The 26,492-nt window shown below is 29.7% G+C and overlaps 1 protein-coding gene across 1 annotated transcript; it reads right to left on the minus strand.

Moving 5' to 3' along the window:
• Window positions 1–983: 983 nt before the first annotated feature.
• Window positions 984–26,492, minus strand: LOC129976159 (fatty-acid amide hydrolase 2-like). The gene is made up of 8 exons (XM_056089588.1): window positions 26,336–26,492; window positions 20,318–20,500; window positions 18,423–18,642; window positions 16,987–17,196; window positions 14,051–14,170; window positions 12,073–12,248; window positions 7,165–7,257; window positions 984–1,628 (listed from the first exon to the last, which is right to left on the minus strand). Exons 1-8 carry the CDS (start codon window positions 26,342–26,344, stop codon window positions 1,047–1,049), a joined length of 1,593 nt encoding a protein of 530 aa, XP_055945563.1. The 5' UTR covers window positions 26,345–26,492; the 3' UTR covers window positions 984–1,046.

Below are 26,492 nucleotides of genomic sequence, written 5' to 3' on the forward strand. Positions count from 1 at the left end.
CTGTTCTGCGACTCTATATTTTTGCGATTTTCACCAATTAAACGCCGTTTGGGACCACCTGTTGTATGGTGATTTTTTTATCCTCCTGGTGCCTACTATCCCCCTCTGAATTTGTCGGTCGAATTGGGCCTTACCCTATATATATTGAAAATTCAATTATAATTTCATTTAAATAAAAATTCAAGATTTTAGCGTTTTAGGGCAATTACTTCCGGGAATAGTATACAGCAAAAGTAATTGCGAAATCATTTTAAAATACAAATCATAATCAAGGAAGAATTTTTTTGATCATGTAATTTTTTTGTTATGAATTTTTTTTATTCGACAATTTTTAAAAATTCTTTTGCTTGATTTTGGACAGAAAATACCATCAAATATACACAGCAGAATTGAATTTTTCTGTGATCTTACTTAGATTTAAATTTTGAAATAACGTTTTGCTTATTTTGTGTTTGTTTTATTGATATTAATTATTTTCTTTAAAAACCCTCAATTTCTTGGAATTTTTGGGTGACGAGGGGTCAATACTTGGACGAACGTCAAACATCACACAGAAAAATTCCCGTGTTGGAATCCCTGCCTTAGGTGACACCTGTACAAGTCTTCAGTAACTCATTCATCATTTATTTCTTTTTTATTCCATTTAATTCATTACTGCATTTACACTTAATATTTATTTCTAATTTGGTTAAGTTCATTTGTGTTTAGATATTGCAACATTAATGCGCACTAAATACAATGCATCTTTGATTAATTTTGACTCGGGGGGAATATTTTCATTTAAGTTATTTTAATAAAGATTGCTTTAATTTTGAGTTGATAGTTTCGTATTGAATACACATGATTAGAAAATAATTTTATTGTTTTGCTTTTCATGTTTATTTTGTTTAATAAGTTAATTACTCTTTATATAATTTGTTCCAAAATACTAAAGAAGATTTTATAAAAAGAAACTAACATAAGAAAGACCAAACAAATACCAAAACAGTTTCATAATAATTATTTTTCCTTCTTTGTAATATAATTCACTTCTCACAAATAATTCATTAAACATTTATTGGACATGGATTGATCCAACCACCGAATACTTTATCCAGTTCCTGTGCTGCCGCTATTGTGAGGTGGTCTTTAAATTGACCACTGATGGCCTGTATACTGATGGGCAACCCGTCACTCAAACCTGCAGGTATTGCAGTAACAGGATAACCCAAAATATTGAATATAGCAGTGTATCCAGCGTTAAAGAATTTAGGAATAGTCATGAGGTAATGTGGTGCTGGTTCCGGGTGGGTTGGGAAAAGGAAAATGGCATCTTCTTCAAATATGGCCTCGAATTTCTTATGAAGTGATTTGTACATTTCCAGGCACTTGTGGTACCTTTTGTCGTCCATAGGCTTTAATAATCCGAAATAAATCAAAGGCAAAGTATGATCCGAACATCGAAAGAAACTCTTCACCAATTCTAGCCAAAGGTTGACCGATTTTTTGCCGTAGCACAGTTCATTTTTTAATGGCCCAGCGCCGATTTCTCGGTACTTGGCATTCCACAGAGCGAAGGCGTATTGCATCTCTTTAATGTCCAGAGGTATCGGTTTGACCCCGAATTCTTCTTCGAAATGTTTTGCTGCCTGAAAATGAAACGAAAAATACTTAAATATGTTTTTATCTATACTTATATAAAGCTCAATGTGTGTGTGTGTGTGTGTGTTGGCGCTCTACAGGCCAGGTCATTTGACCTACAGCTACCAAATTTGGTACATGTATACCTTAGAGGTCGGGAATGTGCACCTGCGGTCCCTTTTTTAAATTATAATTTTAATTATTAATTAAAAACTAACTTTCCCGCCAAAAAATTCTTTTCATTTCCCCATCGCCAAATGAATAAGGCTTCAGTTTTTTTCCCACGCTAAAGAGGATAGGCTTAAGAAATTTTCGGCAGATTATTTCAAAGGATTCTGTTTATTTTCTTAAGGTTTGATGCATTTAAAGTTAAACGTTGTTAATGAATCGTTCTTTCAGATTCATTCTGAAGTACTTTTGAATTAAAATAAAACAGAATAAAGGAAATTAAAAATTTCTAATCTGCATAGCGTTACTCCAACTGGAGTAGAAGATTCACGCATTTGCGTTACCATAATTGGCGTTGAAAATTCACGCATGAGCATTGTGTTCTGATTGTTGACAACTATTTTCAGCGGATACGGACTTGGTTTTGAAGGCTTAATATGTTTTCGACAGATTATTTCAAACTGTTCTGTTTATTTTCTTAGTGTTTGATGCATTTAAAACTAAACATTGGTAATGAATCGATCTGTTCATGATGAATCTGAGAAAATTTTGTTGAAAACTTCTTGAGATATTATACAAATTAAGAAAAATATTCTTTAGTGCCCATAAGGTTTAAATACTCAGCGAATTTTTTTTTTTAGTACTCATATTTTTAAAAAATGCTTCGTTTCAGTTAAAAAAAATATTATTATATTTATTGCAGTTTAATCATTTCCACTTTAATTTAAAGCATAAATTCTACGGGAGCTAACAGAAAATTAGAGAGATACATCTTACGTTATGGTTGAAGGCCTTTATAATATTATGCGTGAATTATATGACTACTAAAATTTGAAGTTTTAAAATATTTTAATGAAGAAGCAATTAAAATGGGAGTTCCATAAAATATTTAATTGTTAAAATTTTAACGTGCATTAAGATTAGCGAACTGGCTGGTCGCCAAAGGCGGCTAGTCCTTAATAAAACCAAATGAAGTTGGTGCAGATGGAAATCACGGAATAAGCATTGGAATGAACATCATGTACATATGTAAATAAACTAATTATTGGAAATGTTCTAATTTTAAAATTAACTCTGTTAATTATCATGCCATTACTATATTAGCATAATAATTTCTTATTATGCACTAACAAATATGTAAGTTTAGTACAGTATTGGTATTGTGATTGCTGATGACTAAATTGAATAGCTATTATTCTTTAGTAGATTATTAAGGTAATGTGAATTAGGTTTTGGTCCGTATTTATGGACATGAAATGGGCACCTAGAGACAACTTGATATTCTAAAAATAAAGGAGTAGATGGTGGAATGAAGAACCTAAACCAGTTTCAATTGGACCTAGAAGTTCTTAGACCTACGTCTCTGCGCTGAGTAGGATTGTTTTGTGGCGGCCCATCGTTTTTTCCGTATTGGTTCGGCCGGGACGGAGTATTGATATGCCTTATCATTAATAAAGGCAACTTTTTTATATCCATTGAACCGTTCAATAACTATAAGGGTCGCAGATAGAAGAGTATGAGATGGTATTATTCTATACGAATCATCAGATGCGCCTCTCAGGATATGCAGCCTTCCTCTCAACTAAAATGTATTCAGAATTTGAATCAAATATCCTTGATTGTGTCCTTTCGTTACAATCGATAAATAATTTATGTTAAAAAATATCAACTGAATTGAAATTCTTTAAAAATTAGATTATGAAGAAATTTTTTTTGAAATTTGTTCTATGTTTGAATACAGTCACTTTAGTATGATCAATATCGATTTATAAGCTGAAAGGGAAGTAATAAGTCAAATATTATTTATGTCTTTTTAATCTCATCTTGGCTCTTAATATTTTTAAATAATTAACCATTCCATCGTTTCTGAGCTTTTATTTCAATTCATTCATTTATTTACATAAGTAGTACACTCCCGAATATTCGGTTCGCGGCTTTCCGGCTTTCGTACTATCTGCCCTAGTTTTCTTTTATCGTAATTAAATGAGGAAACCATGGCGTTGTATTGACAACATTGCTAAGGCACTGGAAGTGAGCCTCTGCTACGATCCTCCTACGTGTCGTGTGCAAAATATAATTTGTAACAGGAAAAGAACAGCGTCCTTCCCGTTGTTCATTATCATCTATTAAGGACTTTTTCAAAAACTAAAAACTAAGTTTTGACTCGTCTTAGGATGCTTTTTCATATCTGTGTAATCATTTATCAATGAAAAATAAAATCAGTTTGAGTCAATTTTCTTACGAATTGGACCTACAATTTTCGTTAACGTTTTGTTTATGTGTTCTGCATTTAAGATAGGCATCACGGAATTTATACAGTACACTTCCGAATATCGGCTTGTGACTGTCCAGCCTAGTTTTCTTTAACGAAATTTAGTAGGCATTACAGGGTTTATGTTAAAATATGAAGTTTAACTTTTTCTCTAATAAATTATTGAAATGTGCAGTGCAGTATATAAACATATATAAACTACCAGTACAGAACCTTCTATTTTAACTCAATACGTTACTGGCAAGTGCTTCTGTGATTTACCGGGCTACGGCTGTGTTCACATTGAGATAAATGGAGGGCTTAGTACTCAATAAGAAATGAGAAAATATATATTATAACAGTGAGTTTTGATTTAAAAATTTTGTGTGGTTTTATTGGTGGGCAAATAAATTAAATGAAATCATAGAATTCCGGCCTTTTTTTTTTTTTTGTTGTTATCCGGCTTGTCCTTCTGCTATATTAGGTTGCATACTCGGGAGCATACTGTATTTTGGAATTTTTTCCCAATAATCTCTGGTTTAGGTTTGCAACTAATATTCAGATAGTCTTGTCATTTTTTTTACGATCATGGTTCCAACAAACATTTGTAGGCTTAAATGTGATATTGGTCATGAAATGCTTCATATCGATCAATTCATTATTTCTGCTCATCTTTTTTCTCTGTGATCGTAAATAAACACTAGATTTAAAGAGACACATGAGAGGAAAAATATTATATAACAAGTATAAATTCAGCGAATATATTGTAACAATGTATTTACTACTTGTATTAGTTAATAAAGTATTCATTAATTTCTTGCAAGTATTAATTAATTAATTGTATTTCTACTAAATTCATCGAAACTGGAGATGTATTAAAAGATATCATTCCACAATTAAGTTTAAGTTACGACATCCCCGTGGCATCAATGCATGAGCCAATGCTATTTTTAATGCTAACAGCTGTGGAGATCCGTCTCTTGAAAAACGAACAGTACTGCAAAAGATAATTCACAAGAAAATTGAATAAAAATGCAATTTTTACAAAACAGTTTTATATTTTAATAGCCTAAAATCTTTAATTATAACAATCCGGACTCATTTTTAAAAATTATCAACGTGTTTCTTTACGCCTGATTTCAAAAAAATAAAAACGACTGCGTATTAAAGCAAACGAGTTTGAATTAGAGCATTATAAAATGAAGAAAATGATATATACAAGAGATGATTAAAAAAAGAATATAAAATACAAGAAAGCAAAAGCAATAGAAGGAGAGGGGGGGGGGTATCGCTCAATTGGTTGTACGCCAAACCTTATTTGCTACCAGAACAGCCCAGCCCCCTCCCCCCAAATTCAAAGGAAGGAATATTAGGTTTTTTTCGTTCCGCTGTTGTGTAGAAAGAGAATTTTGAAGATTTCTGGACTTAGTCTTCCAGCAACCTCAGCTTATATTTCTATTACTTGTTGATTAATTTTCAGTCTGTTTGCTTAGCATTTATCGTTTCTTCACTTTTCTTGTTCATCGAATTCTTAAGGTGGAAAAAATAGCCAAACAAGATTAAAAATGGTAGTGAATATGTTTTGCAAATAATTACAGGAAGTGCTGCAGCTCTGAAACCCTAATGGATGAGCCACTTATGACTAAATACTAAATGCGCAAACAGTACATTGTGAATTTTGTAATTTGTACGCTAACGGACATTATGAATGGATGGCATTCATTAAGATTTAATAACATAAAAAGTATATATATGTAATGATATCTCTTAGTTTAATTTAAATCCTAATTGATTTCCTAGTTTTTATTTTCATTTAGCCCATATTAACGTCATTCTAAAAGTTCTCTTTATTCCCTGATCCAATTCCCACTGTTTCTTTCATTACTTTTAACACGCGCTCTAGAAAATAGATGAATTCAGTATTTCCTCAAGCTCCGAGTAAAGGGATAAATCCCTAAAGCGTCTTTTAAAGATACCTAAGATTCTCTTTCTTAAGTCGATACGTGAAAAAGAAAGCCTTATCAAAATCTTATAGTAAAATCACTGAAGGGAAAAATTTCTCTCTCGTTTGCTCTTACGTCGCGATTGAACCGTCATTAGTTTGTCATCGTCTTTCTCCTGACTATGCTTCCCGTAGTGAAATAAATCAAGCTAGAAATTTCGAAAGTTCTATCTTTTCAGCCAAGCATTGTATATATATATATCCGAAATATGTTGTATGGCCCTCAGACATCACGCAACAATGTGCACATATAGTTTATGTATTAGCTAACAACAAAGCTATTTATAGAGTAATTTAATCAAAGAAGGAGATAAAAGGAAGTTTTACCACACAACAGAAGAGTCTTTTTATGCCATTTAGTAATTGTGGTCTTCATAATTTTTTTCTTTATATATGAATGTTTCGAGAAGCAGCAAAAATGCAACAACAACCATTTCAGGGTAAATTTAAAGTAATTATTCAATATCTCTTTTAAAATAATTTTGTATCTGTTTCTTGTAGAAGTACTTGTTTGAACAGAAAATTTGATAAGCCTTTGCTTATAAATGTCTAAGAATGATGCATCTGTTGCTTAGCTTAGAAATGCTTTTCAAAGAATAACTGTTGAAATTGCCTTTCATAACAATGAATGTGATATATCACTCTTTATATTAAGCTGGGTTTACATTCGGCCAGTTATAAGATTCCAGTAAGTCACGCATGCGCAAAAGGAAGATTGCGCATGCGCTGAGAGGGCGGACGATACCAAGTTCTTGTCTCGACGGGTCAAGCACATGCTAATGTACAGTTTTTACTCTGCGGCGTCTTACTGGATGGTTTGGAGCTGGCTGAGTGTAAACACACCTTTAAACAGGATTTACAAGAGGTCAACTATTGGGCGCAATAAAAGTCATGACCCAAGGCCGCAATGGGACAATGGCAAATAGTTGTTCCGATGAAACAACATTGTCCCGTTATGGTAATGTGATGTTCCTGAAGTAGTCATGACCTTCTATTGCGTCCAATAGTTGGCCTCGTGTGAACATTGCTTTACGGTGAATAACAATATCAACATAGAAATCACATAATAAGCAATTACGTATATTTTGTAATAAAACTTTGACACATTTGTAAAGTATTTTACCTTTATGATTGCTTTTCGCACGTCTGGTCGTGCCGAGTTAAACCTTCCAGGTAGTCCTTTCATGTAATAAACTTTGACTTTACGAAAATCAACCTGAAAAACAGTAAAGAGTGTATCGAAATTTTGTAAAGTATTTATTACTCATGCTAGTCATTATAATAAAGGAAGTTATCTTACAGTTACTACTTAAAAATGCGCTAATTTTTCCTTTGTACTTTACGATGTTTTGAATTTAAACGTGATAAACAAAACTGGAATAATGATTCAAGTCTAAAAGTTTTTAAAATTTTGTTTAATTTTCTTTTAAAATTTGTAAATTTTTCTTTTAAATTTGTAAACCATTAAAATTTTTTCTGAGATATTTGTTTAGTTATTTTAATTTTTTATTATAGAAAATGAATGATTCATGCAATATTTGAAATTTTTAAAAATGTGTCTTTGTATTATCCATTAGATACCGCAATATAGTTTGGGACTAACTCCAAATTCAAGGTTTCGGACTAGCGGTTTTGTGAAGCATAGAGCTAGAAGCACAGATGTTTCTTTTTTTTTAAAATAAAAGAAGATAAAATACCGTTAAAAAATGTACAGTAGACTGCACCACGAAGGTTGGTGGTGGTTTCAATGGAATACCAATGGAAATGTAATTTTTTACGCCGTTATTGAATTGAATATTATGGACAACCATCCATATATTCATTCTGATATAGTAATTCTTTTGTAGGAAACCGTTTAAGGCTGTTCAACAGATTTTGGTTAGGCCTAGTAATGCAGTTGTCCCTTCAAACGGATCCAAATCTTTACATTTCAGACAAAAAAGAAAAGTGAAATCCATCCCGTAGGTAAAGAAAAAAGACTCCGAGATGTTTCTCTACAAGTGGAATTCCATAAATGTCAGTCGTTAACATTGTTAAAAACAAAGGACTGATGATCTCTTTACTTCGAACTTTATAACATTACCTCAAACCTTATAAGCCTTTGAATAGCATATATTTTCTGATGATATAATTAATTTACATGCATATTGTCTAAAAGAAGAGAAAATACCGCTAAGAAACTTACAGTAGACTGCACCACGAAGGTTGGTGGTGGCTTCAATGGAATACCAACGCGCTATTTTTTTTAATTAAAAATTAATACTTTAAAAATCTTTTTGTAAAATAATTAGTCATTTTTCCTTTATGGAAATACTGAAACATATAATATTATCAATGAAAACTTCTTATACACTCACACAACATGAAAAACAATTATAAAAGAATAATAAACAATTTCAATAACCAGTTATCCTCAACTAAAGTTAGCACCACAGAAATGGTAAGTTCTTTAAGACACATTTAGACGTTAAATACAATTAACAACCTTACTTCAAGCTACAAAGAAACATAATGTTTAAATTAACTATTTAAAAATTAAGAAAATTATATTATACTAAAAAGATATTTAACACCCCCTGAATATGACTACTTGCTAATATATAAAGAACGCAACTGCAGAGAAGAAATTTCAACCACCCAATTCGTATAAACATTACTCTAATATAAATAAATTCCTCAACCACAAAACACATGACAGATTATAAATTTTAAAGCCACTTGACTAACAGAGTCGGGGGAGGGGAGGGGGAAGGGAAACGAATCTGTTTCACGAACTCGTTTCAAGTGGTAGAGAATTTCATGCCATAGTTGTGTGGTGATATCTTCTCAAACCACTTGAAAAGACGTGAAATATGAAGAACTGTTCGTACGCGATTTGATATGGGAAAAAGTGTATGTTACAGATTGCTTATATAAAACAAATTTATGGGTACATTTTTGAATTTGTTTGTTTTTATGTTTGAGGGAAAAAAAATTTGAAGGCATTGAGAAAAGGCATTAAAAATGACACATTTTTTTTTTTTTTCATATACGTAGTATAGAGAAAGTATAATAATTTTCAGAAAATTCCCACTCTAGGTTTTGACGAATCTCCACGTTACAGACTTCCCTGTGTTCGAAAAACACATTTTTGGAAAATGTCCGTCTGTCTGTCTATGATAAGGATAACTCGAAAACGCTTCGAGCAAGACGGTTGAAATTTGGTATTGGTCTTTACAGCAAATTTTCGAATATAAGTTAACACGGTAATTACAAAACGAACAGAGCTAGAAAGATAAAATTCAGTACATAGATTTAACCTCTATAGCGTAGACACCTGTCAAATTTTGAGCCAAATCCAACTACGAGTTGACTGTCGGTCTGTATTTTCAGAAACATGTAAACGCGATGATCAAAAAATGCAATAATTTAAATATATCATATTTGTTATAGAATTTTGTGACTACAAGTGCAGTTTTGTGTGAATTTTTTGCTTCAATCGGTTGAGAAAAAGGTGTCTAAAATACAAATTCCTCTTTCGGATACTATTAACACTTGCCAGGTATTAATTGCCAAATAACTCGCCAAAGAAGACATTATGGATTCAGTAAAAATCCAAAATTTCTGCCAAAAGTTAATATTTGGTTACTATTATACGCCAATCCTATGTAAGGCGTTCTCTGACATGCTAATTTATTACAGAACAAGCGGGAAAGCACTGGGGAAACCACTCCTATTCGCTCTGTACGTAACTGGGATATTTACTACCGTGCTGCCATCTAAAGGCAATTATTGAAATTAAAATATTTTTGTTAGACTTAATGTTTCGATCAGGAACCACCGCGCTTTTAGAAATAATTTTTAGAAAGTAGTGGTTTCACTGTCATACTACTGCGCGTCAAAGAATTTTAAACGATTTAATTAGCTATAAAGAATCAGTGACCACACTAAATTAATATTTTTTTATACATTGGAGTGTACTCATTTGGGATTTTGATCATAACAAAGCGAAGGATAAAATTAACCGTGATCACTTTAAGCGGCGTACACTGCAAATCACTACTCTTAATAAACGTTTCTTTATCAAGCAATTATTGTTTCGCTTTAAAATAATTAAAGTAGTGACTTTTTAATGTTTGGTTAGTAATTTCCTTTATATTTAAAGCGCGAAGTGAAAGCCAATCAAGGATTTTTCATTTACAAATGATTAATTATCATAAAGAAAATTCCATTCATCTGTAGCATTCAGGAAAAATTGAATGATTGGGCTACTGCAAGGAATATTTTAGAATCAACTGAAAACTCCCAATGCCAATTTTTAAAATAGTAATAATTTTTTAAAGGTTTTTAAGATGACTAATTACAGCTTTTAAATATTAAAAACCTATTAATAATTTGAAAGTCATAAGTTCTGAACGCACTTTTTTTGCGTGTGTTTGATGTTTATAATGAGTTATAACTGAAGTTTTTTCTATTGTTTTCTTTTAAAATAAAAATAGTTAGAGCATCATATGTATATATGCATAGTTATGTATAAGATTTAAGATAAATCGTGACATATAAATAGTTATGTATAAAGATTCCATCACTCATCTCATGCACAGAAACCTTAAAAGGAGGTACGTCCTGATATAGGAGATGAGACTGTTGATGCATCAACATCATTATTATTGTACTCTTGAGAGAATTAAGAATCTACTTATTTATATGTCAATATCCGATCTTCTGTTCTCAATGTGTATGGTTCTATTAACACACTATATCTTTATGATGTTATTCGATATTCCAAATGCCGTGCAATACCTTACTATATCATCGCAATATTGTTAGACATTTTATGTTCTTAGATATGCCCACTCTCCTCCAGGGGAAACACATAATTAGGTATAAGTTTCAGTTATATTAAAGAAAGCAATCCTACTAGTTTCTTTGTACGTCACTAAACTTCAATGAAAATTCAATTAATGGCTAAATAAATAATTCCAAGCAGTAATTGACTTGCCAGGTGTTTAGTGGTTATTTGTGATGTTATTGAATGAGCTAATACTGATATGCGCTGCTTCAAAGCATTCGAATGACGAAATTTTGCAAGCTTGAAATAAAAATACCTATCTGCGATATACCAAGAAATTTAAGACTCCAGAACATGGCATTTATATGCGGAGTAACCAGCATGTGACTACTATGCAAAGCACCCCAAAAGTAGTTAGTTGTTAGTGCAGCATATGCATGATCATGTTGCATATGCGGTTTTGCAGCTAAGTAACTATCCACAGCAGCTAGGATGAGAATCGGGCGCTAGCAGATCGATTTAAAAACATTACTTCTCTATTATTTTCTCTATTTATTCCACTATTAAATTCTCAATTCCTCTATTTTCCAAATAAATAAGTCTTTATATTATACTATGATTCTACAAATGATAAAATATTAGGATAATATTAATACTTTTCAAATTTAATGATCAGATTCCTATCTGCTTCATTATTTTCATTTTTTATTAGAATATTCAAAAAATAGAGCATCTGCTTTAATACTGTTGTGTGCAAACCTTTCGATGCTGGATAGTATGGTAACATAATATTTAAATAAAAGCAAATAAATATTCACAAAATTAAAAAAGTAAAATAAACTATATTAACTGAAAGCTTTAAAAGGTTAAAAATCTGCTGAAATATGGAGCTAAATTGAACATTTTTATTAAAAGAGAAGTTTCTTAATTTTACTACGAATCGTCGCAAAGTGCCCAAATCCAGCACTGTCTTGGTGGAAAACTTATGTAAAAAAAAAGAAAAACAAATATCGATTATTAACCCCTTGCCTGCCGCGGGCATATATGGCGTATATATACGTCTCTCTAAGTCAATGTGCTAACTGCCCCTGGTGTTTATATACGTCTTGCAACTATATACGTATATATATATATACGTGGCACTGGGGACCGAATCTCACAAGTTATCCTCGGCAGATAAGGGGTTAATAATGAATCTTGTAAAGTTCTCTCAGAATATTAATTAAAAAAAAGAAAGAAAAAGAAATTAAAATGGTATACTTTTTCGTTCAGTCGTATCCTTTTGTCGTTACCAGAAAGAACTTTAAGTAGCAAAGGTAAATCTGAAGCATATCGGCACATGGGACCCGTGCTAACAAAGTGAAGCTGTGGTCTATCGTCGTTCTTGTCCGGTGACTTTTGGCAGTAAGGGAAAGTTCCCCAGTTGGATACGATGCCTACGAATAAATAATATTGAACTTGTAGTTAGCTTTAAATACAAGTAAAATTACGTTATGGTGCATTGAAACATGAGATTCTAGAGATTTTATAAATATATATGTGGTCCAAGCTGCAATTATAAAGCTATCATAAATTTCCAATATAAATTTATAAATTCAACGATCTGTTATATATTCAGGTCAAATTCCGAAATAGAAACATTATTATAAATTTTGACTTGGAAATCAAGATGTGTTGATATCTGCATCGCAAAACTGATTAGAAATATTTTTAATTCTTTTTATTGTTACCAAAATTACTAATTCGTTGTTAGTTTTTATTTTCCCACAAAACTGCAAATTGCAATTTCCCCTACAAAATCTCTTCTTTTCTCAAACCACTAAACTAAATATCTTTTGCTATGCCATAAGGACTTACTTCCAAGTGTATTAGAATTTTGTTACAATTCATATCAGTGACAATTGTATGCTGTCACTGACTTCTAAATTCAGTGAGCTTGTCTATGACAAGTGCCATTAGAAACAACAACAACAATTGTATGCTCTATGAGGTTGCTCATATTCATTTTTATTTCCTCGTGCATGAAGCATACAGTTAAAGCATTAAAATAGGCTATTTCAGTGGTCAATTTCATACAATTTAGAATGTTTTTAATAATAATAATACATGACTCTGATGTTTGTTTGAGTATCTGTGCCAATATAGTTTTTTTCATGGTAAGGCATTAAAAATATGCTATTGTAACGGTCAATTTCACACAATATAGAATACTTTTTTGCATTTAATAATAATAATGCCAATGTCAATACATTTTCTCTCAATCTAGCGAAAAATGGGAGCTTGTGAAAACTTCGTAAGCTACAGCTAAAGAGCATTTCAACACTAGCTACATAAAAAAAAAAAAAAAAAAAAAAAAACGTTATCTTATACCCCCGTAACCATAACCATTATGGTCATTGCGCGGGTTTGATGGGCACAACACGGGAATTTTATTAAACACCGGAGTATATACCGAGATAAAACAGAAATAAATATCTATAGACTTTACAAACATATAAAAAATGATAGTAATATGAAACCGTTTACTACAGTTTTAATGATATTTATGGATGCATAAATATCATCCATAAATAATGATATTTATGGATGTAAAATAACTGTGATTATATCTTTTCTCCCTTGTATTTGAGCTTGGATGTTGCTTTGAATACGGTTTCGGACTCAGTTGGAAAAGGTTTGATTCATTTTAAGCTTGCTCATGCAAAAGATATTATATTAGATAGTCTCACACTCAAGGATCTTTCCAGAAAAGGACCATTTAGCATTCACATTTCGGCATTTTATAGACGAAGACATTATTCGTCAGTTGGCAACTAATGACGAATACTAATAGTACTGCCATTAGTTACTGACGAATTACTTATATCATTCACATTTTGTGCCCCAATATGGACGAAGAGTATTTGGCAACTAATGATTTGTATAGGGTGAAATTTGATTTAGTTGAAGAAATATCCCAGTATGACTGCTAAAATGTTTCCCAACTATATTTAATGGTACCTCCATTTTGTCAATTTTCAGGTCGTTATGATTGACGACATTGCTCATGCGCATTCGTCATAACTAGAAGAATTTATTCTGTATATTTGAATTGTCTTTTTTTGCGTTTTTGTAGTAAAATAATGAAATGGAAAATGAGATTTAACGATTAAGTAGTTATTTCGACAAGCGATAAAGCGTGCTATATAAGGCCATAAAAACATAAAGATATTGTATTGAATAAAGCGGCAAATGTTACCTCTCGATGGTTTATGCCCATAAGTTCCACAGAACGCAGATGGAATACGGATGCTTCCTCCGATGTCTGTTCCGATGCCGATTATAGCGCCTGCGCCGGTCAGCAAAGCTGCCTCGCCACCTTTTATGTAGAGATAAAATGTTTTATGATTGATTAGTCAAATACAAAAAAAATACAAAATTATTTTCTGATTCTGTTATTTTGTTTAGAGACTCTTTGAAAACCATTTGGAATTTTGAAAGAAATACTAAATATGGAATTCAATGTCATTGAATAATTTGTTACATTTTTAAATGGTAAATCTTAATTAATTCACCATTAAGTACAGGAAATCAAGAGGATTTTAAAATTTTTATATTTTTTAGTTTTTATTAGCGCAGTTCTTCGAAATAATGGTAGTGAATAGGTCTTACAAACCTGTAAAACAGTAGGATTAATAAATATATTGTTATTAATAGTTTGCAGGGATTTAAATTTTTTTCTTATTGATACAGATAACATACATGGACAAGAACCGTAGACACGTAAATAAATTACTAATTTACAAATTAATCTAAGCAAAAGCTATAAAAAAAACAGCATCTATCGGGATACCACTAACACTAAACATCGACCATGTTCTTTCTCTTTCGTTTCTTCGGCTTCAACTCACTCAACCACAGCAGTGTAAACTTTTTCTGAATGGCGCAGTTTGCTACATATTTTATATAACAAAAACAATCATCATATGGTTGTGAAGATATATCAAAACGCAATCTCCTCCCACGACTTTTCAAATATTTTTAGAAATAATCGTTTCTTCTGTTTAGCTTCTAAGAATAGTAAAGCAAACTGAGTATGCATTTTCTGCCTCTTCTGGTTGATCGATTTAGTCCAAAATCAAACATAGGTCTATAAATTGGATACAATGATAATATTCTAAAAATATCACTCATCAATATCATTACTTTTTAAGTCATTGCATGTACTTATACATTCGGACAGAATAAGTTGTTTCTACGGATTCCGTCCAAATTTGATACCAATTTTGATTGAAAATCATTTGTTAAATTTCATTCGACAATCTCATTTCGTCATTGAACTACTGTTTGTCACAGAAAATAGTCATAATGATCTTTTCGGATTCAATAAGATCTATAAAGAGAACATTCGTCAAAATCTTAAATATTTTGACAATTGCAATATTTACTCATTATATCTCTACTATTATAAAATCGTATATGCGTCTCTTGTGCATTGGCGCTCTGCAAGGCAAATTATTGAACCTAGGATTATGAGATCTGGCATGAATACATTTTAGAGAATAGGAATTGTCGTGTCGGAAAGATTTTAATTGATTTAAAACCAAGCCAGATTTTTGTGTTTCTAAAAGGCGTCCCAAAATTAACACAAGATATAAATTTTCCACGTGTAGTAAAGTGTTGACAACCCTATTAAAAACCATTTGGCAGCTGATAGTTTAGAGTTAGTAAAAATGGAGCATTACACGATAGAACAACGTGTTTTCATTGCTGAACAATATTTCAAAAATGATTCAAGTCTGGCGGCCACAATTGCAAAATTTGGGAATTGGCGCCCTAGATCAGGTGATTCAACAGCATTGGATTTTTGATGGGGTCATTTAAAGTTAAAGGTATATGACAGCTAGCCCACATGCACGTGCGTATTGAAGGAGGAAATTCAATGCTGCTTCAACGAAATTTAGCCACATTTATGCAAAATGATCATGGAAAATTTCGACAAAAGAGTGCGACAAAAGAGTTTCGACAAAGATGTGCCATCAAAGCAGTGGAGGCCATTTGTTCTATGTGTTTTTGCATACATAATCCTATCCTGTGTATTTTAGGATTCAATGAAAAAATCACAATTTAAAAAATAATTCAAATTTTGCGTTAACACGTTTTTCTATCGTGTAACGCTCTATTTTTATTAACCCTAAACTATCAGCTGTAAATGGTTTTTTTAATCAGGTTACCAACACTTTACTGCATGAATGGCGGCAGATTCAAATCTTGTGTTAGTTTTGGGACACCTTTCACATGATAATAGCCTCTAACACCGATATCACACCACATTAATTTTTCAATATTTAAAATTTAAAAAATTATCTGTTTAATGATGATGATTTATTTGTAAAATGCTTTATTCTATTTTTTAATAAATTTTAAAAATTCTTTCCTTAATAATTTTTACATTACATTTTTTTGTAATTAAAATTAAATCGTTTACAGTATATCTTCAAATATTTTATCCTTCGTTTTTCTATCATTTTTGAGAATCAATTAAGAAAGATACGACGCTTTTCCTGTATTGTGTAGATGTCTTTTTAAAGTCTAAGGTATGAGAATCTGACCTGCCAATTTTTATTATTATTATTAATAGATCAACGTGATGGCGTCCTGGTATAGGGGTAGCGCATCTTACCCGTGCTCTGGGCGTCCCGGGTTCGAATTCAGGTTCGGGCATGTTGTGCTTCATCTGTGTTCTATCTGTGAGGTGTATGAATGTGCCCCCCACCCCCTGTAAAAAGGGGTTGTGCAAGCGAATGTGAGTGTGTGTGTGTGTGTCATGTTCATATGCGCTAGAAGTCAGACTTCTGCCCTCTGGTGCTCAGGAATCTTTACTCTTAGAAGCTACTGCACTCCTTTCCGTGGTAACGCGGACCGACATCCTCATCAACGTTTCGAGATAATAAAAAATACTTTCTAAGCTAATCAGTTATGCATAAAAGATTCAAAAGAATTTTCTTTGTAAGAAATATCTTTTGAAGAACCAGTGGTTGAAAAAAATGGTAAGTTCTTTGTATATCAGAAAGTAACATACCCCCAAAATATCTATACTCCTATTGGGAGAATAGGATGGTTTGGACACTAAAAAAGTAGGCAATTAAATTGAGTTAAATTAAAATTGATAAGAGTAACAAATGCAAAGAGAACCTGTGCTTCCTCCAACTGTTCTTCTATTATCGAACGGATTCTTCGTGATTCCATAAACGTGATTCGCTGTCTCCCACCACATGCAGATTTCGGGGACATTGGTGACCGTGACAGGGATAGCACCGGCCTTCCTGTACATTGCAGGAGCATCTCCGTCCTCTTCGGCCAAATGACCTTTGGCTTTTGTCAGTCCTGTAGTCTGTGCAAGTCCTGAAATTTAGACTTGATTATTTTTTCCCCATCAAAGTAGGCAGTATGAATGTTAGAATTTTTGGCAGTAGGTATTAATGACGGAATTTTTAAAATGTATAAAGAATAAGTGTCTAATTTTTTTTCATCTGCTTGCAACTTAGCCCTTTCAGAATGCTATTAATTTTATTTTTCTTAATGAAAACGGAATTAATTCGTTTTTAAATAATAAGAAAAAGAATCGAACTTGTGCTGCCATCTTTTGTCTAAATCATGTATTAGAAAATGTATTTGTGCTAATTGACAAATTTATAACGTCACCCATCTAAAATTATTTCTGGAAAGAAGTAGGTGTAGAGGTTACCATCGCCCTTAATAGTTTCTTTACAAGAAATAGAGATGTTATGCCATTAAAATATATTTTATTGTATACGAGCTGATAACGATATTGTGAAGCTTTCTGTTAAGATTTCAGTTCCCCAAAGAATTAATCTGTTTGAATTTTAATCACCTTGTGGATAACTTAATTCTATTCTGTATAACATGTGTAATCATACAAGTGCAAATAGAAAGTAACCAAAGATGTTTATGCAACGCAATTGTTATGGCTAGTTTGTTTTGCCTAATTATATTAACGTGCCATTTTGAAGCAACCCTAATATCATTTTTATATGAATCTCGTAATTTGAACTACGGTTATATAAAGACGATGAAATCTGATTTGGCACTTTCAGCTCTGCTAACTTCCGCGCCCTACCAACAGGAATTGTTAAGACTGATGAGGAAGAATACGATTAAGTAATACAAGGCGGCCGAAAAGTATTTAAATCAATGATTTAGAATTTTACTAGATTATTGCAAATTTAATAACTAATAAGATAATGAGGAAATCATAAAAAAAAATTTCTAAAATTTTAATTTGGTTACAGAACCAAAACATTAAAATCAATATTAATTTGTTCTTATTTCAAACTTTGTAATTTTTTTTCTAGACAGACCCATTCTGTCTATTTAAATTTTTACAAAATATTAACATAAAAATTAGTTTTCATATTCATTTTGTATAGTCTAGATAAATTTCTTTAATAAAATCTATACAAATAGAGTTTTATATTAAAAAAAAAAATTGATCATTTGTAACTTATTCCTACAAATAATAAAAATTTTTATATAAAATCACCTTTTAGTGATCCATATTAACCACTGATACCTTATAAATTTGTTAGATGCCTACATAATGTGATTACCTTTAACTCCAAGGACTTCTTTGCAAGAGAAAGGTACTCCTAGAAGAGGTGTTTCCTCCGCTATCTGTTCTTCCGTCTTTTCGCCGCTCTCCAAGAACCGATCGACGGCCACAGCGTCCTGCAGGGCTTCCACGTATCTCTGGTCTGTCACGGCGTTGATGGAGTCATGGATCAGTTGGGACCGTTGGATGTACGCTCGCATCACGTCTTTGCAAGTGAGCTGAAATCATACGGAATAAACGCACCAAATGCTGCCTTTATTTAGATCACATTTGTGAATTTATCAGTAGTGGATTTTGATTGGGAATATGTAAACATTGAAATTTACATGCAAGTTTTTGTAATTTCTTAGGAATTTGGAAATAAGTTTAATTTATAAAAGCACTTAGTGTAAAATAAGGTAATTTAATAAATATATTTTGTGTAAAAATAAATTTACTGCATTGAATTCACTTTACTACTTTGCTTTGAAATGATGCATTTATCAAATTTGTTTTGTTATGAATATTTTTGAATACAATTATAAGTCGCAGTAAATATGTACAAAATGTCTTAATCCTTGAACTGCCAATATTTTAAGGATCACTACCGAGATGCAGTGTTTATAAACAAATTTAAATATTCTTAAATTGAAAAGAATTTTTATTTATGCTCTATTCTATGATAATAATAATCACCATCTATAATAACAAATACGAAATCCTATATAATTGTAATCCTATAATAATATCTTATAATAACCTTATAATATACCCTACTAAATTGCTTCGTTAAAAAGAAATAAATTTCTATAATTATTTCTATACTTTCCTTTGATCACGTGGTAGCAAAGTTTAAGCATTTAAAGAAAATTAAATAAAGGAGAAAGATTTATTGGCAACATTATGTAAATATTATCTATGTTGAGAAAATCTCATAATCTGCTTGTGATATGAAAATTTGTACCTTAGTTTTTTTAAAAATTTTATTTTAGTAAAATCTTTGAAAGGAGAGTGAGCATTCTTGCCTTATCTTTTCTTAGGCTTTTGAAATAAACCAAATTATTTTCTAAAATCGAATTTTCTTCGTGACAAAATATTCTTCGCAGTACTAGCTTTTATATTTGCATTTATATCCGTTTTAATTTTGCTTCACATCTTTAAAAGCTATTTTTTCAAATTCTTATCTTTTGTTGTATTTTCTATCTAAAAACTTCGTAAATTAAAATCTAATGCACATTTTTTGTTCAAATTTGCTGTAATAATTTCTCAATATGTTCTGCAGTTCTACGACTGGAATATAAATAATTTATTCATTTAGAAAAAACATCTAGTTCTTTGATTGCTTCTCAATGCGCACAAAGAATTCAAAATTTCGTACTATTTATCAGTCGAATGTCAGTATTTAGAGAGTGGGTAAGAATATAGCTTATTTTTAAGTTCAAAAACTAAATAATATATTCCATAAGCAAAACTTTAATCAAATTATTTAATAAACCTAAAGATTTATCTAAAAGGTTTAAACTAAAGATTTTTGCTCAATTTCTCTTTTTAGTCTTTTCTCCCAATTTTTTTAAAAAATCTTTTGATTTTATTTGTTTATTTTGGTTCATACATATTTTTCCAATCTTTTTTAGGAAAAAAAATTAAAATTAATTAATTTAATTAAACATTTTAATGCGTTTTTGCAAAAAACTGCAATTTGTATTTAGTCACATGCTTTAATAATAAGAAAGTTCAGGTAAATCATTAAAATTTTAAATTTGCAAATATTTCGAAATAATTACCAACAAATTTTACTTCAAATATTTAGACAATAGATTGCACTTAGTACAAGAAAATGGTTTGAGGTATTCTTATCCAACCTGGTTCACTCTCACTTTTATGGTAAATATTTTTTCTGCAGGAAAAATTTACCTGCCGTTTCCTTATCTTCTCTGCCAATTCAGTTGCTGGCATCAAAAGTATTTTATTGTCTATTGGAGGGAGTGTCTTGGTCGGTCCCATCAATAGGCGGTAGACTAGGTTCAGGCAGAAATTGGCGACCGGATATGTCAAGAATAAGACGATCCTAATGATCTCGCAGATGTGCAACAAAATCTGTAAGAAATAAGAAAGAAATAATATGTATTTTCTTTTTGTTGATAAGATAAATTTTAGACAAATAAATAATCTACTCTTTAATCTTTTTTCATGAGTTTAATTGATGGATAAAAACAATTTTCTTTGTTTATTTGTAGAATACTTATTAAATTTATTGTGTTTATACAAAAATTGTCTAGTCGAACTCAAAGAAAAATAATGCAATAGAATCGCCTTTATAAATAACTTCTTTACGAAAAATAAATTTCATAAATAAGTTCAAAGAACAATAATTTCCAAAGACATGCAAGCAATAAAATAATAATTAAAAAAAAACGTCAAAATGAAATAGGGAATATGAAGATCTTTAAGTAACTCAAAATTGCTAAATATCAAAATTTTACTTACAATTCGGCAATATTGTTTTCTAAATCTCATTTTTTTTTCGAAACTAAATATCATAATTTGGAACATTAAATAAATTGCGAGTTATTATCCAAAGAATTCATCAGAATAAAATTCAGAATTCGAAAATGCTTCTAAAATCTTTAAATGTTAAGATTTCACTTGTTACTCGATACATCATTTTCACAAATCCTATCTATTTAGAAATTATGCTGGGATAAATATGTAGTTTGAATTGGAATACAAAATAAAAGAAATTAATTTTATTATTCAAAAGAATTCCACAAAATGAAATTCGAGATGTGAAACTTAAAAATTAAAGTCTAATAATTATTGTGCATCAAATGTTCACTTATTACTCGACTGATTTATTTTTATAAATACTAAGCATCATAAATACGCCAAAAAATTGAAAATACAATAAAATTGAAAAAGGCTTATACGTAAACAAACAAAAAAAATCACCAGAATGAAATTAATGGAATTCAGAACATGAAAAATATTGAATGTTAAAAATAAATATTCAATAAAATTTTTTATTAGGTGCTCCTTTATATAAATATTCTTTCTTTGATACTTTATATTTAAATTTGATTTTTCTTTCTACAATATTTCATGCAATACTTTATCTTTTGCAAGATTTCTATTACATTTTTTTATAATAATTTCTTAATGTATGCTGTTTCGAAAAATGCATTTCTAGCCTTTTGATTATCTCTATTATTCTTTTATTTTTCGTGATATTCGTAAATGATCTTAAAAAAATTCATATAATTCCTAAACATTTTAAGCTATATTTATTTTATATTAAGACAACCTGCTTTTAATCCGGAATATTCGCTAATTTTCGCTAATTAGCCATTAAACTTTCCTGGCTAATAATTAATCTATTAATTTTGGCATGGATTTATTCAGATTTTTATATCTTAATATAAGATTAATTTAATCAGCTTATGAATAATGTAATCAGTCGATAAAAAAATTAAAGCACTCACAAATTCAAAAATATATATTATGAAATTAAAGCGGAAGTGTTAAATCCTACTTCAGCGTTATTGTTAGAAGAAATAAATTTATTATATTAATTTTAACACAGGCAAAAGCAGACGATTGAATGGTTTTATGGAAAAATGAAATTAATATGAATTTCAGCATAATAATCAAAACATTGTTACAGATTATGTATCAAATTAAATTTAAAAAATATCCTAGAGACAAAATATACGGATATAAAATCGGCAACATCAAAAAGACACTTCTGCATTTTAAGACAATGTAAAATTCGCATCTGTGAATAATATTTTCGAAAGATATAACTGAAAAATATCTAAAACATTGTTAATAAATTGCTAATTAAATCCTATTTTAATTCTTTCGGATTTTAAAAGTTGACAATAACCGTTCTTTTGTTTTGAAGAGAATATGTGCCAAATTTCATGTAAAAACTGTAGATTTGTTAAATAAAACACATGTTCAAATATTTATCTTTATACGTATATAGATATTTCAACTATGACGCCATAAAACTTTAATTTATCTAAAAAATTTAATAAAAATAAAATAAATCGTTTGGCACTTGGAGATAAAAAAAAACGATGGAAAAAAGAAAAATATAATTTCGAGAGCTATCGATACTATTGTGTGAAAAGATATCTAATTCTGGAGAAGTTCAAGATAAATGTAAATTGGTTTAAGAAAACGTTATCTTTTCAATTTAAAGTTTCGCATTCTAATACAATATTTAAAAAATTCTTTTGTCTCTAAAATCTTATCAAATTTTTTTGTTTGCTAATAATTTTTTATACATTTTTTTTTTTAATTTTCTTATTCTCTTCTATAACGCTAGTTTATTCTAGCTAATAAACCAGGCGCTCTTCCAGATTAAAATTCATTTATCTATCATATTTTAAACTTAACTTCTAATCTTATAAGAATTATTATAATAGAAAGTCCTTTTATTACACTATAACACTTGATAGATAGTCATGGCACTTCTTGAAGTTGAAGGGTATATCAGCTCTTCCTTTCTTTGAGATCTTTTAAACATCGATAAAAAAAGTGCTTTAAATCAATAAAAAAATTCCAAAAGACAAAAAAAAGGGGGGGGGGTGAAAGAAATTTCAAAAATAGTAGAACAGACTACAGCCTTACTGTTACTATATTTCTAAATCATCTGTGTTATATTTTTAAAAAAATGATGGCAAAATTGCACAAACTTGCATTTGTTTATCTGAAAAAGGTAAAATTTTGAATCTTAAGATGGTATTAATGTATTTTCTTATAGGATAATTTCTTCCGAAGTTATAGCAGAAAAAGGCAACATTTCGCTTAATCTTTAATTAATTGAATATTTCATTAAGTTTTAACGGTTGAAAAATTGACATTTTTTTTTTTTGTTCTAAAAAATAATGAGCAAAGTTTGGTTGAAATGGTCCCAATGTTTTAGAAGGAAATGTAAAACACATATACATATATAGGCACAATGACTTTTATTTGTATTGAGATTACTTTGGTGTTCTGCAATAAGTTCCAATATTTTTGCGTTACCTCTAAAGATAAGTTTTGGGGACATTTATAGTGATGTTATATTTAAATAGTATAGTAGAAAATATTAAAGAGGAAATAACAAAAAAATTATTCTAAATAGTATTAATTATTATATTAATTACTGTAATAAATTTCAAGTTACTACAACAAGGGTTGCAACTATTGCATATCAACATGAGATTCACTTCGTTAAAACTCAAGATCACTTAAATGCATCATCAATGGGCACCTCTTGGTCACACACTCCATTCTCGAGAGATATCACAAAATAGAACTGTGTCAGAGTCCCTAGTTTTAAGAACTGAACTGATTTCGCCAATTTTATTTGCCAATCAATTTCTCTTCTTTGATATAAACATATCAAATTAGCCAGAATGCTTTGTGCTTATTGTGTTAGTAAAATTTAACATAATACTTTCATTTGGTGTGGTAAAAATATTGTTCATCTAAGTTGGTTGATATTACTAAATTAATACAATTAATAAGATGGGCGAACAACTTGTAACTGATAAGCAACTGAGTCACGCATAATTTTAATGAAAATTAGCAAAAGGTGCATGCATGTATTTAATAGTTAAGAGATCTCCTGAATTAATATGTTTTATCAATATATTCCTAGAAGCATATGATAACATTTAACCCTATAATAACATTTAAAGCGGTATCGGGGTGCCTGATACTTATCATAAGAAAGAAGAAGCCGATTTAATGTTAAAGAGTTAATAAAAAATCAGGCACGAAAAATAAGTCGTTTTTGCAATAGAATAATAATTAACCTAAAAACAAAAAATAAAGTCAGATAAAATGTACACCACTGACTCAATGGAAAATTTATTTACAATAAATTGATAAACACAGTTGGATGAGTAACAATATGCAAAGCTTGTATCATTTAGAACGGCAATGCTATTTTGAATTATTTTAAGTACTTCGAAACTTTATTGTTGATACTGCTATCTATGTATAATTATCATAAGAGCCATATTACATGAGTCCTTTAAAATGCTATTTACGCAATAGGATTTTCATGATACGGTAAATTTGTATTCCATTAATTATGTGTGGAAGATTTTATTTTTATGTGTTTTATTAATTATTTCTTCTGCTAATTTTTAATGTGAAATTTATACAGCTTTCGACGACTTAATTTAATAGCAAACTTAAATTTTCTATTAAATTTATGACTATATTCAACTTTTATATTCCTAGAGAACTTTGAACTTTTTAAAATTGAATATCTTTAGCTTTAAAATCTTTTTTTTAATATTTTTAAGATCCAGAGTTTACAATTTAGTAATTTTTTAAATTTTCTTTAATTTTTTTTTTAGATTTACTATACACACATGTTAATTACTTTAAAAAATGTATACTTTTATTTAAATTTTATACATTTCTTTTTGTAATGCACTCTGTGATAGGTGTATTTTTGTAGTGTATTTTCTTTTAAATAATTAAATAAATTTATAAAATGGACAAAATCAAATCACAATTGGTTCGCAATTTCAATTTCAATATATTTTAATGCGCTTGTCACCAAAAATTAATATTTAATTACATTAGATTTGTTACTATTTAGTGTTGTAGAAATTATTTCTAAATTAGAGATTTTTCATTGTTAATGAGTTAAATGTTTTGAGAGCATTTATTTAAAAAAAGATGAATTTGAAACATCAGTTTATTAAAAACAATAATGCTTTGTTGATTTTCTTACAGACCTTTAAATTTTATATTTATGATGTATTTTAGCTTTAATTGACAATTCAGATGAAATATGACTAGAACATCTTTCCTGTAAGGACTCGAGTTTTGAAAATAATTTGATTGCTTAAATTATCAATTTTTAAATCTATTAATTTTAAGTAACATGATTAGTTGTATTTTTTTTAATGTTTTGATACCATGGAATTTATAACAATCTTTCATGCAATTTGCTGTATTTGAAATAAATACTTCGCAATTAAATTTTTTTTGAAATTGTTTATTCATGTAAATGTTTATTGAAAAGTAAGTATTATTTTTGATGTCATAATAATGAAGTTTAAAGCATTAAAATAAGTAAAAATTTAATCAAAAAATATGAGAAACACAAATTGATAATAAAATATAGAAACAATAGAACAGTCGAGCAAATAATTTAGATATAATTTTTTGTTTTATAAAAATGTTTTTTCAGCACTTTAGCTTATATTTTCGACATAGGCTAAAAACTAATACAAGTTATAATTAATTTCAATATTTGATTAAAGCATCATGAATTCCGTTCATGGGACAATTGTTGGTAAGTTTGTTTAGAATATAAACTGATATATATACCCAAATAAATTCTGAAAATTCATTTTAGAATACAACTATTATATATATTTTTATGATTCTTGAGAGGTTATTTTAGATACAAAAATCATATATACATTCGAACACTTATTGGAAAAATTACTTTTCTATACAATTATATCTACATTCGAATGATTGTTGAAAAGCTATTTTAGAATACAATTATTACATATGTTCAAACCACTGCTCAATAGCTTTTAAGAAAATACCTTTCGCATATGTTTAAAAAAGTATTAAAAGATTTCCTTAGAAAACAATTATAACAACATTTTTTTCAAGCATATGTGAATATAACTTAAAAAGTATTAAAAGATTTCCTTAGAAAACAATTATAACAACAATTTTTTTCAAGCATATGTGAATATAACTTAAAAAAGTATTAAAAGATTTCCTTAGGAAACAATTATAACAACAATTTCTTTTCAAGCATATGTGAATATAACTAAAAGTTACATCACAATACAACTCTAATAGATATTCAAAAGATTGATGAAAAGTTATTTTGAAATACAATAATTAACTACAATCAAACAATTCATATAAATTATTTTAGAGATTATATATACTCACTGCAACCATTGTGGAAGCTTTCCGGTGTTGGCCTTTCCTACTGGCAGTGCATCAGTGAAAACAGCGAATATTCTGTTTTAGATATCGTCCTTGATTGATATGCACTTTGCTTCGTTAGTCTCAGAGAAATTATCGAAAAGAGATAGATACTATCTAA

This window comes from Argiope bruennichi, chromosome 7 (assembly GCF_947563725.1).
Source record: "Argiope bruennichi chromosome 7, qqArgBrue1.1, whole genome shotgun sequence".
Taxonomy (NCBI): Eukaryota; Metazoa; Arthropoda; class Arachnida; order Araneae; family Araneidae; genus Argiope; species Argiope bruennichi.